This window comes from Tachysurus vachellii, chromosome 11 (genome assembly GCF_030014155.1).
Source record: "Tachysurus vachellii isolate PV-2020 chromosome 11, HZAU_Pvac_v1, whole genome shotgun sequence".
NCBI classification, from domain to species: domain Eukaryota; kingdom Metazoa; phylum Chordata; class Actinopteri; order Siluriformes; family Bagridae; genus Tachysurus; species Tachysurus vachellii.
Genome location: NC_083470.1, coordinates 26,657,463 through 26,669,962, shown reverse-complemented (window position 1 = coordinate 26,669,962; position 12,500 = coordinate 26,657,463). Strand labels below are relative to the sequence as shown.

The window sequence follows — 12,500 nt, the reverse complement described above, 5'->3', positions numbered from 1 at the left end:
GAGACGATGTTAAGTACCACAGACTTTCTGTAGGCTTCAGTACGTACAGTCTATACAGTATGTCGTCATTCATTTAGGACTCCACTGTTTAAAGCGATGCAGGTTTTAGTTATTATTGTGACTTGTTATTAAATGATTTGTTGACATATTAACGATATAAAAGTCTAATACAACTTAGCTTTAATGAGCGGTTTACAGGTGACGTGATGGTTAATGCTCCTGAACGTCAGTCGTGTAAATGTTTATTTTATCTAGATGGATTTGGATTAATGAGGGAAAGATAAATGATATAAGAGTAAAGATCATGAACATTTCATTTTAAAGCCTGACAAGTAGGAGTGAAGATATTTTTAGGTAAGAGACGGTCGTTGTTGCCTAACAACCGATTGGGGAAGGTTACATCCCAAAGCTCATACTGCTGAACTACACAGTTTGTCTACAGAGAATGGTGTGGTGTCGTGTACACTAGTTAGTGGAGTAATATGTGTATATATTTATGTGTGTATATGTAAGTGTGTGTGTGTGTGTGTATATATATATGTGTGTGTGTTTATGTGTATATATGTAAGTATGTATGTGTGTGTGTGTGTGTATATATATATATATATATATATATATATATATATATATAATGTGTGTGTGTGTGTGTGTGTGTTTATGTGTATATATGTGAGTATGTATGTATATATGTATATTTATGTGTATTTATGTATTTATGTATATGTTTGTGTGTATATTTATGTGTATATGTGTATATATATATATATATATATATATATATATATATATATTTATGTATGTAGAGTTTCAGTCTAATTTACAAATAAAATCTCTCACCTTTAATTTTCTCACGTCTTTCCGTCTCGTGCTTTCCCCCCGTGATGTGCACGAGGACAATAATCCCCCCGGTTTGTTCTCCGTTTATTCCGGTGTTACTGGACTGTAAAACGCGCACGAGCCCCTGCACAAAATATCTCCTTGCCGCTGCCCGAGCCGCACGTGCTGCCGGTGACAGATAAAGATAACAGGAGCGCGCGCGCGCCTCCCCCTCCCTCCCCTCCTCCTCCTCCTCCGCAGATCTTAACCACTGGGTTTGAGCCATGCGTGCGCGAGCCAGGCAGTTCTACTTGGGGGCGTGGCTACCGAAATAAAAACGCTACGGAGTTACTGAATATTCATTACGCATAAGCACGTATGTAAGATGTTATGCGTATTATTAATTTTTTATGATCTCGTTTGTTTATTGCCATCCTTTATCTATTATAATTGTAATAAATATGTTTTTAAAGAATTACTAGTAACCATTTAACACCGTCACATTATTAAAAATCCGATCGATATGAATAAACATGACTTGGCATATTTGGACACGCCCCCAGGCCTGTTTTTAATCATCCCCAGGGGTCCATAAGTGTGACTTCACTGTGGATTTGTGTCATTTTTTCACTTATCGTGTCTTTTCTTTAGCACTAATGTTAGCTAACGTTACATTCTGCAGCTTAAGGTTTACTTGTAATGCAAATGTAATGATTTGCATATTGTTTGTGACTGGATTGCATGGTCCCGCCCACAAAGAATAAACATAAAGCAAACACACAGCAGAGCACAAATTCCTGATTTTAATCTATTATGTCAAATAGCTTCATTAACTGAACAATTTTTCATCTCTGTCATCAGATTCTCTCTTCGTCTCAGTCTTACGGGGTCCAGGAGATGACCTGCATGGCAGTGGCTGCAGCGCTCTGGATGATGGAGGCAGGGTGGCAGAGTCGTGCCTCCAGCTGGGGCAGGTGGTGGATCAGTTGTGCTCGGCCAGTCGGGGCCTGTGCCAGACAGGTGAGCGCACGGAGGGCATAAGCACACGCTGCCACGTCCTCGCTGTTTACCAAACACAGCAGAGGAGGAAGAGCACCAGCCTCCAGAGCCTGATATTTACCTGAACACCACAAACACAAAAACCGATAAACAGTCATACTGAAATGTAGAGAGTGAAAAGAGAGACAGGTGAGGGAAAGACACTGCTGTAACATATACACTGATCTAACAGTTACAGCAGAGTGTGTGTGTGTGTGTGTGTGTGTGTGTGTGTTGACCTTGGGTGATGACAGTGGTGTACATTAGGGCTCCAGCAGCATTGGCCCGAACCTCCAAGTCATCATCAGAGAGGAGCTTCACCAACATGGGAACAACTTGCTCTTCACACATCCTCACCTTCCCCTCCGCAGGGACACTGACGAGGGGACAACAGAGAGGTGATAAAGAGTAAAAGAGAAAGAAAACAAATAAATAAATAAATAGAAAAAGACTAAATGGAGAGATGGATGAAAACAGGGAAAAGAAAGAGAAAAAATAAAGAAGGAATAAAAATGTGAAAAAAAAATGCAAAGAAAGGACCAGAGTGCACAAGGGAGGGAAAGAAGGAGATGAAAGAAAAGAAGGAGCCAGATGGCATCACAGTGTGAAATCAGTCTGTAAATCTAACAGTGTTATTAAAAAGAGTTTAGAAGGAGTTTATATGATTAAAGTTTTGATTAAAGGTGTGTGTTTGCGTGTGTGTGTGTGTGTGTGTGTGAGGTGGGTGGAGATCACTTCATGATGGATTATAGAAGGTTCTAGTACATGCTGCTATATTTATGGGCCTTAAGTGAGGTATAATTCTATTAGTAATGGAAAGAGTGACTGTTTGTATAATTAAGATTGTGTGTGTGTGTGTGTGTGTGTGTGTGCATGTGTGTGTGATAATTGGAGCTCACCTGATGGCCATCATGGTGGAGGAGGCGGCACGGCGGATGTGTGTAGACGTTTGATGCAGCTGCTCCTTCAGGATGATCACGACGTCACTGGCCAGAGCGGGAAGAGAATCCAGTCTCACACAGAAGCTCAGCGTGGACAAGACAAGCTCTCTGATGTCCTCACGCTCCACCGGGACCTTCATCACCAGCCTCGGCATCAGACCCAGAGACAGCATACACACCACAGCTGCAGGAAACTCAGACATCATCTTTAACACACGGTGCACATTCTTACGGCAGACGTCATCCGGCTCGTCTAAAAGCTCTGACAGAGGCCTGAGCACATCATTCTGCAGAACGGCTTCTCTACACACACACACACACACAAACACACACACAAAAACACACACACACAAACACATCTTAAACAGAAAATCATCTAAATCATCTATTTAATTTTTCACTGTTCAGCTGAAACGTCTCACCTCCCCAAGCTACGCGTGACCAGTTGATAAAGCACCTCTGTGGTTTTTGTCCTCACCAAGACGTCATCATCCTTCAGCAACACCTTCAGTCTCTCTAAACAACCTGAACAACACAAAACCAAATCATCACCCCATCAGTACTGATTACTGTATTACAGACTGCACCATCATCTAGTCCTGACGTCAGTACCGTGATGCAGGGCCTCGTAAACCCTCTCCGGGTCGTGCAGCAGGTCACAGAGCGAACACAGCGCCCCCTGGCGGATTTTCAGTTCCTCATCATGCAGCTGTGTGATCAGCTTCGGGACCGCGCGCTTTCCAAACGCCACCGGAACACGTGGCACGTCACAAATCCGTGATCCGGCCATCAGGAGCATTCAAAACACACCTGATGGTGTGTGAGAAGCTTCAGTTAGACATTTCATTACAGTCTGACATTAAAGTTAACGGTTAGAATTATTTCTGAATACGTCTCAAAAATCACATCATTACATCAATTACAAAGAAACGTTTAATTAGACTTTTAATTACATCTATAAGTATATTATATGTTGTGTATTATATATTGTGTATGTTGTGTATTATATGTTGTGTATGTTGTGTATTATATGTTGTGTATGTTGTGTATTGTATGTTGTGTATTGTATAATGTATATTATATGTTGTGTATGTTGTGTATTGTATGTTGTGTATTATATGTTGTGTATAATAATGTACGTTAATGTACACAAATATAAAGGCAGGATTTTGAAACTAAGGGAAAAAGAAAACAGCAATTAAAGACAGATATAAAGACAGATAAATAAAGAATAGAAAGAGTAAATTGTGAGACAAACTAATTATCTTTACATTATTTTTATGTAATTATATTTGCTGAAATGTTTAATTAAACAAAACCATTGTATTCACGAGGAATAAATTTGTTGTAAACAGACAAAAACGGTAAGAGTAAAAAAGTATAATAAGGTGAGATCTCACCAGCTGCTTACAGTCCGGTACTTCCTGTTTGTGTACCGTTGCTAGGTAACGACGCAGCACGTCAGATTGCGTTACAGACAAATCAGATTCAGAATCAAAAAGAACTATTGCCAACAATTTGTTTTAGTGTCATATGATGCTTCCAGTACTCAGAGAAGACAACAACACAGACAATAGAAATAAAATACACATATGTAAATACAAATAGACAAAAGAAAAATTGAAAAATAAATAAATTGTATGTACAGTTGTGCTATAGATGATAGAATAGAATAGAATAGAATGAGATGAGATGCAGGATGTACTGGGACGAAGGAGGTAACAAATAAATCTAATAGTATCGCACATTGTTATTGTGTAATAAGGAACATTTAACTGTTCATCAGATAGATTGTGTAGAACTGTTTCTGCAGCTTCTGTGGCACGTTAAACTTCATCACCTGGTGAAGGAAGGACATTAACGTTGGATCTTTTTACAGTGGTGTTGATGTGAGTGTCCAACTTCAGGTCTGGAGGAGTTTCAGGTTTGTGTTCTTTCCACAAGACATCAGACTTTCAGATAAGTCAGAACCATTTTTTCGAACGACTTCATGACAACAGACGTCAGTGCCACAGGTCTGTACTCGTTAAGTCCTGTTATCTTGGGTTTCTTTGGAACGAGGACGATGGTTGTGTGTGTGAAAGCAGGCGGGGACTTCACACAGCTCCAGTGATCTGTTGAAGATCTGTGTGAAGATGGAGGCCAGCTGGTCAGCACAGGTTTTCAGACAGATTGGTGTCACACCATCTGAACCTGGTGCCTTTCTGAAGACCTGCCGCACATTATCTTCACTGATCTGGAGGAGGGGTGGGTGGGGGTGGGGGTACTGTAGGTGTTAAAAGGTTGAGATGGTCAGAACGGTTGTGAAGCTGATTCATTAGAAGTGAAGAGATCCTCCAACTTTTTAGCGTATCTCTTCTTATCTGCTCTAATCTCTGTATACAGCGTGTTCCTGGCCTGATTGTACAAGAAAGTAAACAATTTCAGTTAAAAAAAAAACCATGAAATTAATTTTCCCCTTATGTATTATTTGAATTAATATGAATTTGCAGATCGGTTTAAAATATTTGTTTTCCCGAACAGCCGTCTCCATGGAAACGTCCTAACGCCATAAACACCTTCATAAACACCATCCTGTCGCTAGCTAGAGAATCACAGCCACTGCACTTTCACAGGACAGTTTACAATAGAATTTCATTCATTGATTCATTCATTCATCTTCTACCGCTTATCCGAACTACCTCGGGTCACGGGGAGCCTGTGCCTGGACGGAGTGCCAACCCATCGCACACACACACTCTCATTCACTCACACACTAGGGACAATTTTCCAGAGATGCCAATCAACCTACCATGCATGTCTTTGGACCGGGGGAGGAAACCGGAGTACCCGGAGGAAACCCCCGAGGCACGGGGAGAACATGCAAACTCCACACACACAAGGTGGAGGCGGGAATCGAACCCCCGACCCTGGAGGTGTGAGGCGAACGTGCTAACCACTAAGCCACCGTGCCCCCTTTACAGTAGAATTTCTTCATCGAATTTAGTTGCTAATTAGCTAGGCATGTACGGTACAGACACAGCAGCATCTGATTGGCTTAAATAGCCTTTGAGTTAATTTTCATAAAAAATGGCCGACAAAAGGAAAAACAAGTCAGTTTTCATAAACAAAATATTTAATAAGTTTCACACCGTGTAAAGAAACCATTTCACCCTTTTACACCTTATTGCTTTGTTGTCAGTTCAACATCAGTAAAATAGGCGGTTTTATAAACATTATAAAACACATCTGTTAATATCTCTTAATAACCTTCCTCTGTCTTAGAAGCTAACAACAGTCTTATGTTTTTATTGTGTGTTGCCAAACCACCATTATGTCATTGCCATAAGGTCTCTGCTGAACTCTCAGGTGTTGTGAGAGTGTGTTCATGTGCTCAGGATCTGTAGCCGTACAGTTTGACGTGTAGTTCGATGAGCTGTCGGAGGAAGCCCCTGTTGGGTATGATCATTCTCCCCTGTTTAACGTGTTTAACAGCCTCCACCAGGTTCATGTTGTGCTTCAGCATCAGATACGCCAACACGATGGTGGCCGAGCGGCTCACGCCCACGTGGCAGTGCACCAGGATTTTACCTGCAATGGTGATAACAATGTACACAGTACATTAGCATAAAGAAACAAATGTCTTGGCTAATACACAAGATTTTGGGTCAAGAGGAAACTGTGGCTTTTAAGATGTTTGTGATGTGTTTACCTCCCGTCCTGAGTGCGTTATGAATGAACTCTGTTCCTGTATTAAAGTGGACGCTGATGTTATAGGCAGGCGAGTCGCGGGCTTCAATACCCAGATACGTGATTCCCGTTCCAGAGTAGAAGTCATTGCTCCGCCTGAAGTTGTGAGCACAGTTCAGCACGTGTGTGAAGTTTTGCCTGCGAAGCTCCTCACGATTCTCTGCAAATTTCCTGAGGCAGGTGAGTGGAAGGGAGGGAGGAACGTGTTAGAAATCTGGATGTTGATTAGCCACAGCTATCTCTGTCATGTATCCATCCTGGATGAGAATCTGCTAGCAGATAGAACTGGTTAAGGTGCCACCTAGTGCTAAAGTCTTATTATGGCTTGAGAAATAAAGTGAAGTGACATACAGCTAAGTACGGTGACACATACTTACGCATTTAACCCATCTAAAGTGCACACACACAGCAGTGAACACACACCCGGAGCAGTGGGCAGCCATTTATGCTGTGGAGCAGTTGGGGGGGTTCGGTGCCTTGTTCAAGGGCACCTCAGTCGTGGTTTTGCCGGCCCGAGACTCGAACCCACAACCTTAGGGTTAGGAGTCAAACTCTAACCATTAGGCCATTGGCTTCCCATTCAAGACCCATAAGAGTCATTTAGATTAGAACTGAATCGTTTGCGCAACATTGAACAACAGTATCATATCACATCACAGATCTTCATGACACTTACATGTCTCCTATATAAAGTCGGGGCCAGACCTCATTGGCAGGACTGTTGATGGCTCCCGCTGCAAAAAGGAGCTGCTCGACTCCCATCACCGCCAGAGCAGGCGAAGTGAAATCGATCTCTGTTTTCGCTGAGCTGGAATCATTATATTTGGATCTGTAGGACATTTGGAGCTGAAGTTGGTGATGAAATCTGAGAAGTTAATAATAATGATGAGAGGATTCGAGGACTTGCGAGTAAAAGTCAGTGAGCTGCTGTCGGCTTGAAGGTGCGGATCCAAGGCGTTCGGGTTGGAACACACTCCAGGGGAACTGGGTTATTTTAGGACTTGGAGTTGGCTGCATGTCAGTAATGCTCAGACTGCAGCCTTGTACCAGATCGTTTACACACACACTTCCACACAAAAAGCCTCCAAACACAGACTTACACACATCATGAATCTTTTCCATGCTGCTTTACAGAAGTAAAGAAGAAGCTTTTATTTGTTACAGATACATTACAGCACAGTAAAGTTTTCTTCACACACTCGAGTTTGCTAGGAAACGAGCCAAGAGAGTTAAGGGCCTTACTCAAGGGCCCGACAGTGTCAGCTTGGTGATGATGTGGATTGAAGGCCTAATCTTCCAGAGAAACAAGAACGCAGCGCTTCTTCAGGTGTTGCTTGTTAAACTGATATTCTAAGTGATATGGAGTCAATTACACAAAACCCCCTGTGATTTATTACGTTACACTACAGCTGTTACTCTACTGTCTTTTCTCTCCCCAGCTGCTGTTTAACTGCTGTTACTGAGCTGATAGAATGTTTGTGAAGCTCTGACCATTTATTCTGGATTTCTGCATAAATTTGACCTTAAACGTTATCAGATCTTCGTCCTCAACTAAATAAGTAGAACTGGATTAATCAAAAGATGAAACACATTATAGTGAGTACAGAATAATTTAACTTTAAATATATTGAGGCAACTGGTGATGAGTCCTGTGATCAATCCCACACGACGGGGAATTCTGCCCCGTTACAAAGCCTCCGTGGTGATGGAGGGCTTCCTGTCATGACCCCAGAGCTCTGACTTGCAGGAACCTGTGTGCTGAAGCCCAGACCTGAGTGAAGACTTGGGTTTATATTCTTGAAAGATGAGAGAGCTGCTAAAGCCTCACCTGACTGAAACACCTGACTGACTTTACCTCACCTGACTGAAACACTGACTGACTTTACCGCACCTGACTGAAACACCTGACTGAAACACTGACTGACTTTACCTCACCTGACTGACTTTACCTCACCTGACTGAAACACTGACTGACTTTACCTCACCTGACTGAAACACTGACTGACTTTACCTCACCTGACTGACTTTACCTCACCTGACTGAAACACCTGACTGACTTTACCTCACATGACTGAAACACCTGACTGACATTACCTCACCTGACTGACTTTACCTCACCTGACTGACTTTACCTCACCTGACTGACTTTACCTCACCTGACTGAAACACCTGACTGACTTTACCTCACATGACTGAAACACCTGACTGACATTACCTCACCTGACTGACTTTACCTCACCTGACTAAAACACCTGACTGACTTTACCTCACCTGACTGACTTTACCTCACCTGACTGACTTCTCCTGCAGGTTCACATACGATATTCAGATGGATTATCGTTACTGTTTAAATCAGGTTCTCGTCATCTATGTTTAAGAATCAGTTGAAGATCTGATGACATTTCAGTTCAGGTTTGTGCAGAAATACAGAAAACAGGGCAGGGTTCACTAACTTTCTAGCAGCTCTGTTATTTCTGTCTGAACTTGTCTTTCACAGTTCTGAGTAAAACACACACCAGCAGTCATGAGGGACCGACCATGAGGGGTCTTGTTTATTGGAGCTGTTTTGTGTTCAGGGCCAGTGGCCTGGTCTCGGGTCAGAACTCATGCAGTACCTCAGAGACCTCAGCAAGCAGGTTTTGGTCCTGTCTCCAGTGTGTCATCGTTCTCTGTGTACAAGTTACTTACAAATATAGTTTTTGAGTGTAAAGTCTGTGTAATGTACAGTTTCTGCTTTATAGAAGGAGATTTTACAGAGATTACAGAGGTACAACAAAACCAGACTGGGTTCGATACATGCAGAGCTCGATACTTTCCAACACCTTCTCACTGATTATTGGTTGTTTTTTTTAATCGTCTATGAAAAGCACCTGCCGATGATATGGCACAGTTTTCCTTTAGAAAGCGGAGGAAGACCTACTGAAGGGTCCGAGGTGAAAGTACGTGCCTGTGGTTTTATACCAAACACAGATTTTCCGCACACCTGCCTTCCAGGGAGCTTTATGGAGTCCTCTGTGTCGTCGGCTTCGCCTGTCCTTTATTCTGAACCTTTTTAGGAAGTTTGGCGTGTTTCTTGGCGGTCTTATAATTCTGTTCACTTAACAAGAGGAACATAAAACGAGAACAAACAAACATCAGACACGAGTGTGAGTCTGAATGAGGAACACACTTAATCCAGTGAACTTGTGGACGGACGTGAAAAAGGCTTCCGTGTCGCCCGTGTCAGAGTTCTGCTGCTGCGTCACGTCGCAACACGACACAGAACATAAAACAATCCGATCAGGAAACACGGCGCCGCTCGCCGTGGACGTCCCGGATACACACACAGACATCGTATTTTAAACACAACATTTTAAAGTGTGATGTGACGATATAACAACGTCGACACACGCCTCAAAGTGACTTTGGTGCAAAGTATTAAACACAGCGGCGTTCATTTCCTTTTCTTTTCTTTTCTTTTAGGAAAGATGATTGGTCTTCTGGGTCTGTACCCCTCTTTTTTTTTTAAAGACGATTTAAATACAAATTTATACATTTTTCTTTTTAAAAAAGGCCTCATTTGTAAACATGCGAGACCTTTAGATTAGACAGGATACTGGCTTTAGATTAGACTTTAGATTCACACATGAAGTTGGGGGAAAAAGAAACAAAATCGTTGTAAACGTTTAGCGTAAAGGTCGGTGAGTATTGCTTATACGCTGAGCGCAGGCTTCGGCGCTGTGTTTAACGAGACCTCGCCGACTTCCTGTGAATTTGTACTCGTAATCATCCCTAATAAATGTGTATCACTGAGCTAATCATAGCGGTGAAGCGTTAAGTGAGTGGAAACCCGACACGGTACTTCAGCTAGCCATGGGGGCGGGGCCATGAACGAGAACTCCGCTACGTCTAGAGCAGATTGGTTTTGGTGTAAAATATTACTTTATTTCATTCATTGTTTCATGATTCAAGTGCACAGTGTTTATTACGTGAACAGTTCACGACTGGAGACGAAGCGTCTGAGCGTCAACAGCAGTCAGGAACAAACATAATACAATCCAAACATATAACAGCAGGTGACGTAGTTAAAGGATTAAAAACACTAAATTATTTATTGCTTTACACAAAAACAGCTGCTTCTGAATTCAGTGCTGCTGATTTTCACACGGAACAAAACTCACTCGCTCTGACGGCAGACAGACGATCGGCCGACGGGAAACGCTGACAGGAAGTCGACGAGGCAGCGCTAAAAAGACTAATTAACAAATCTACGGCAAACAATGAGCAAAACGCACAGCTGCTGAGCTCAAACCAGCCTCCGACTTTAACGCTTTAGTTAGCATGGATGGCTTAGCTAACGTGATGCGTGAGGACTTTATGTCTCAGAGCCTAAACGTGTTCAGTGCTGTGGAGGAGGGTGGAGTCACTCAGGAGCAGGAAGCCAGTGAGACACATTAACAGCAGAAGCCAAAGCAGATGCGAGTGATCAGACTGGATGGCAGTGTGTGCTGATGGAACAATGTGTTTGATAAAAAAAATCAGCAAAATCTAATCATGACGTGAACATTATGGATGTGAGCGTAATAACTACGGCTTATTTACCTGGACAAAATAAACAGATTATTAAACACAAATAAACATCTGCAGCCTCAACACACACACACACACACACACACACACAGGCACAACGCTCTCTAGAAGGCCTTGTTCTCCAGGCGGTCCAGGATGGCCTGGATCTTCTGCACTGCCTCTTTCCGGGCTGAGCGCACGGCGTCCAGGCCGTTGGTCTCCACAGAGTCCAGGACCAGCAGCTCTTTGGTGAGCAGCTCTTCCAGACAACAGTAGCTCTTGTCCGTCTTTCTGCCCACAAACTCGTCCACGTCATCTTGCAGCAGATGGACCCTGGCCAGGACCTCCTGCACCTGAGCCAGACCCGGGTTCTCGCCCATCTGATGTTGTGGCACATGTGGGGGAGGGTCTCTCTGCTGCGGAGCTGGTTTGGGCTGGTTTCCGCCTCCGGAGGACGTCTTGTTGTAGATCTGAGGCGGGGAGCTGAACTCCACTGGCTTGTTTGGAGGCAAGTTAGGGGTGAGGTTGGAGTTGGGTGTGCTGGGTCGAGGTTTCGTTTGGTTTCGGTTGTTCAGATGACCTGGATACGGTGGTTCCTAAAGAAACAAGGACAAACGACTAAGAGTAAAAATCATTATACCGGGTTACAAGAGTAGACGGTTAGCGCTAAGGGCATTTGTGACGGCTAGACCCGGTACATGAGTTTGTTTGTTTACTTTGTGCTTAATGTGGTCGTATGGAGGAGGGGCGGGCCCGTGCCAGGGCGGAGGGTGTGGAGGGCGTGTGTGGTTGGAGTAGTGCGTCTGGGGTCCATATCCTGCTGAATGAGGCCAGGGATCAGGCTGAGGACAAGACGGTACAGGCTGCTGGCCGGGGTAGGGGGCAGTAGGGGTGCAGCCGTCTCCGTAGGGTTGGTACGAGCTGGGTGGGTATCCAGGAGCCTGAGAGAAGGGAGAAGAACAACAACAGAAATAAATATAAAACGCAAGGAGCAGAGCTGGAAAAGTGTTAACACCCGACTCACCGCCTGGCAGTGTGGAACAGGGTACGGGGGCTGAGGGGAGCTGGCCGGGGTTCGGTCCTGACTGTGGTACTGCGGCTGCCTGGGGGGCATCTGCTCGCTGCAGTAGAACGGATTGGAAGGGTGAAGCACGTTCGGTGCGTACTGACCCGGGTTATACACTCCATTTGGATACGCCGGCATCGCCTGAGAGAATAGAGTTAACTGTTTATACAGTGAACAGGAAAACTCGGTCTCTGTGATAGCACTGGGATTTAAACTCTACACCTAATGGTCACTGACACAGGACCTTATCCTTATGAGAAGCCGTGGTCGAGGTTGTGGGCTTTAAAAACTCAAAGCCAGGACACACAGTGCTTTCATTCTGGTGCATGACATAAGTTTTGGGTATAAACACTTAACCCCTG

General features: G+C 43.7%; 4 protein-coding genes across 6 annotated transcripts in view; all 4 read right to left on the bottom strand.

Annotated features, from left to right (window-relative positions):
* Positions 1-1,050, bottom strand: part of LOC132853331 (dematin-like) — an 18,558-nt gene extending 17,508 nt beyond the window's left edge. Inside the window, exon 1 of one of the 2 annotated variants that reach the window (XR_009649169.1) lies at positions 838-1,050. The gene's annotated coding sequence lies outside the window, so the exon portion shown is untranslated. The remainder of the gene's footprint in view (positions 1-837) is intronic. The other variant, XM_060880984.1, reaches the window with a different exon arrangement.
* Positions 1,051-1,600: 550 nt separating this feature from the next.
* Positions 1,601-4,228, bottom strand: rsph14 (radial spoke head 14 homolog). Its single transcript, XM_060881616.1, has 6 exons — positions 4,196-4,228; positions 3,408-3,605; positions 3,218-3,320; positions 2,754-3,098; positions 2,094-2,230; positions 1,601-1,936 (listed from the first exon to the last, which is right to left on the bottom strand). Exons 2-6 carry the CDS (start codon positions 3,592-3,594, stop codon positions 1,698-1,700), a joined length of 1,011 nt encoding a protein of 336 aa, XP_060737599.1. The 5' UTR covers positions 3,595-3,605; positions 4,196-4,228; the 3' UTR covers positions 1,601-1,697.
* A 1,738-nt stretch (positions 4,229-5,966) lies between these two features.
* Positions 5,967-7,475, bottom strand: LOC132853825 (dual specificity protein phosphatase 26-like). The gene is made up of 3 exons (XM_060881820.1): positions 7,201-7,475; positions 6,487-6,695; positions 5,967-6,365 (listed from the first exon to the last, which is right to left on the bottom strand). The coding sequence occupies exons 1-3, from the start codon at positions 7,362-7,364 to the stop codon at positions 6,169-6,171; spliced, it is 570 nt and encodes a 189-aa protein (XP_060737803.1). The 5' UTR covers positions 7,365-7,475; the 3' UTR covers positions 5,967-6,168.
* A 1,571-nt stretch (positions 7,476-9,046) lies between these two features.
* bag4 (BCL2 associated athanogene 4) overlaps positions 9,047-12,500 on the bottom strand; it is a 4,590-nt gene continuing 1,136 nt past the window's right edge. For both annotated transcript variants that reach the window (XM_060881575.1, XM_060881576.1), the window contains exons 3-5: positions 12,097-12,279; positions 11,789-12,013; positions 9,047-11,668 (exon numbers count right to left, since the gene is read on the bottom strand). In XM_060881575.1, coding sequence (XP_060737558.1) covers positions 11,198-11,668; positions 11,789-12,013; positions 12,097-12,279 — 879 coding nt within the window. In that variant the 3' untranslated portion in view covers positions 9,047-11,197. The remainder of the gene's footprint in view (positions 11,669-11,788; positions 12,014-12,096; positions 12,280-12,500) is intronic.

Excerpts from the sequence above, each read along its gene's own strand:
- LOC132853825 (XM_060881820.1), bottom strand. The coding sequence starts at position 7,364 with ATGTCCTACAGATCCAAATATAATGATTCCAGCTCAGCGAAAACAGAG. Across the intron at positions 6,696-7,200 it reads CGACTTTATATAGGAGACAT|GAAATTTGCAGAGAATCGTG; the intron begins GTAAGTGTCATG and ends CACCTGCCTCAG. Across the intron at positions 6,366-6,486 it reads TAACGCACTCAGGACGGGAG|GTAAAATCCTGGTGCACTGC; the intron begins GTAAACACATCA and ends TCACCATTGCAG.
- rsph14 (XM_060881616.1), bottom strand. The coding sequence starts at position 3,594 with ATGCTCCTGATGGCCGGATCACGGATTTGTGACGTGCCACGTGTTCCG. Across the intron at positions 3,099-3,217 it reads GTCACGCGTAGCTTGGGGAG|AGAAGCCGTTCTGCAGAATG; the intron begins GTGAGACGTTTC and ends GTGTGTGTGTAG. Across the intron at positions 2,231-2,753 it reads TCCACCATGATGGCCATCAG|TGTCCCTGCGGAGGGGAAGG; the intron begins GTGAGCTCCAAT and ends TCCCCTCGTCAG.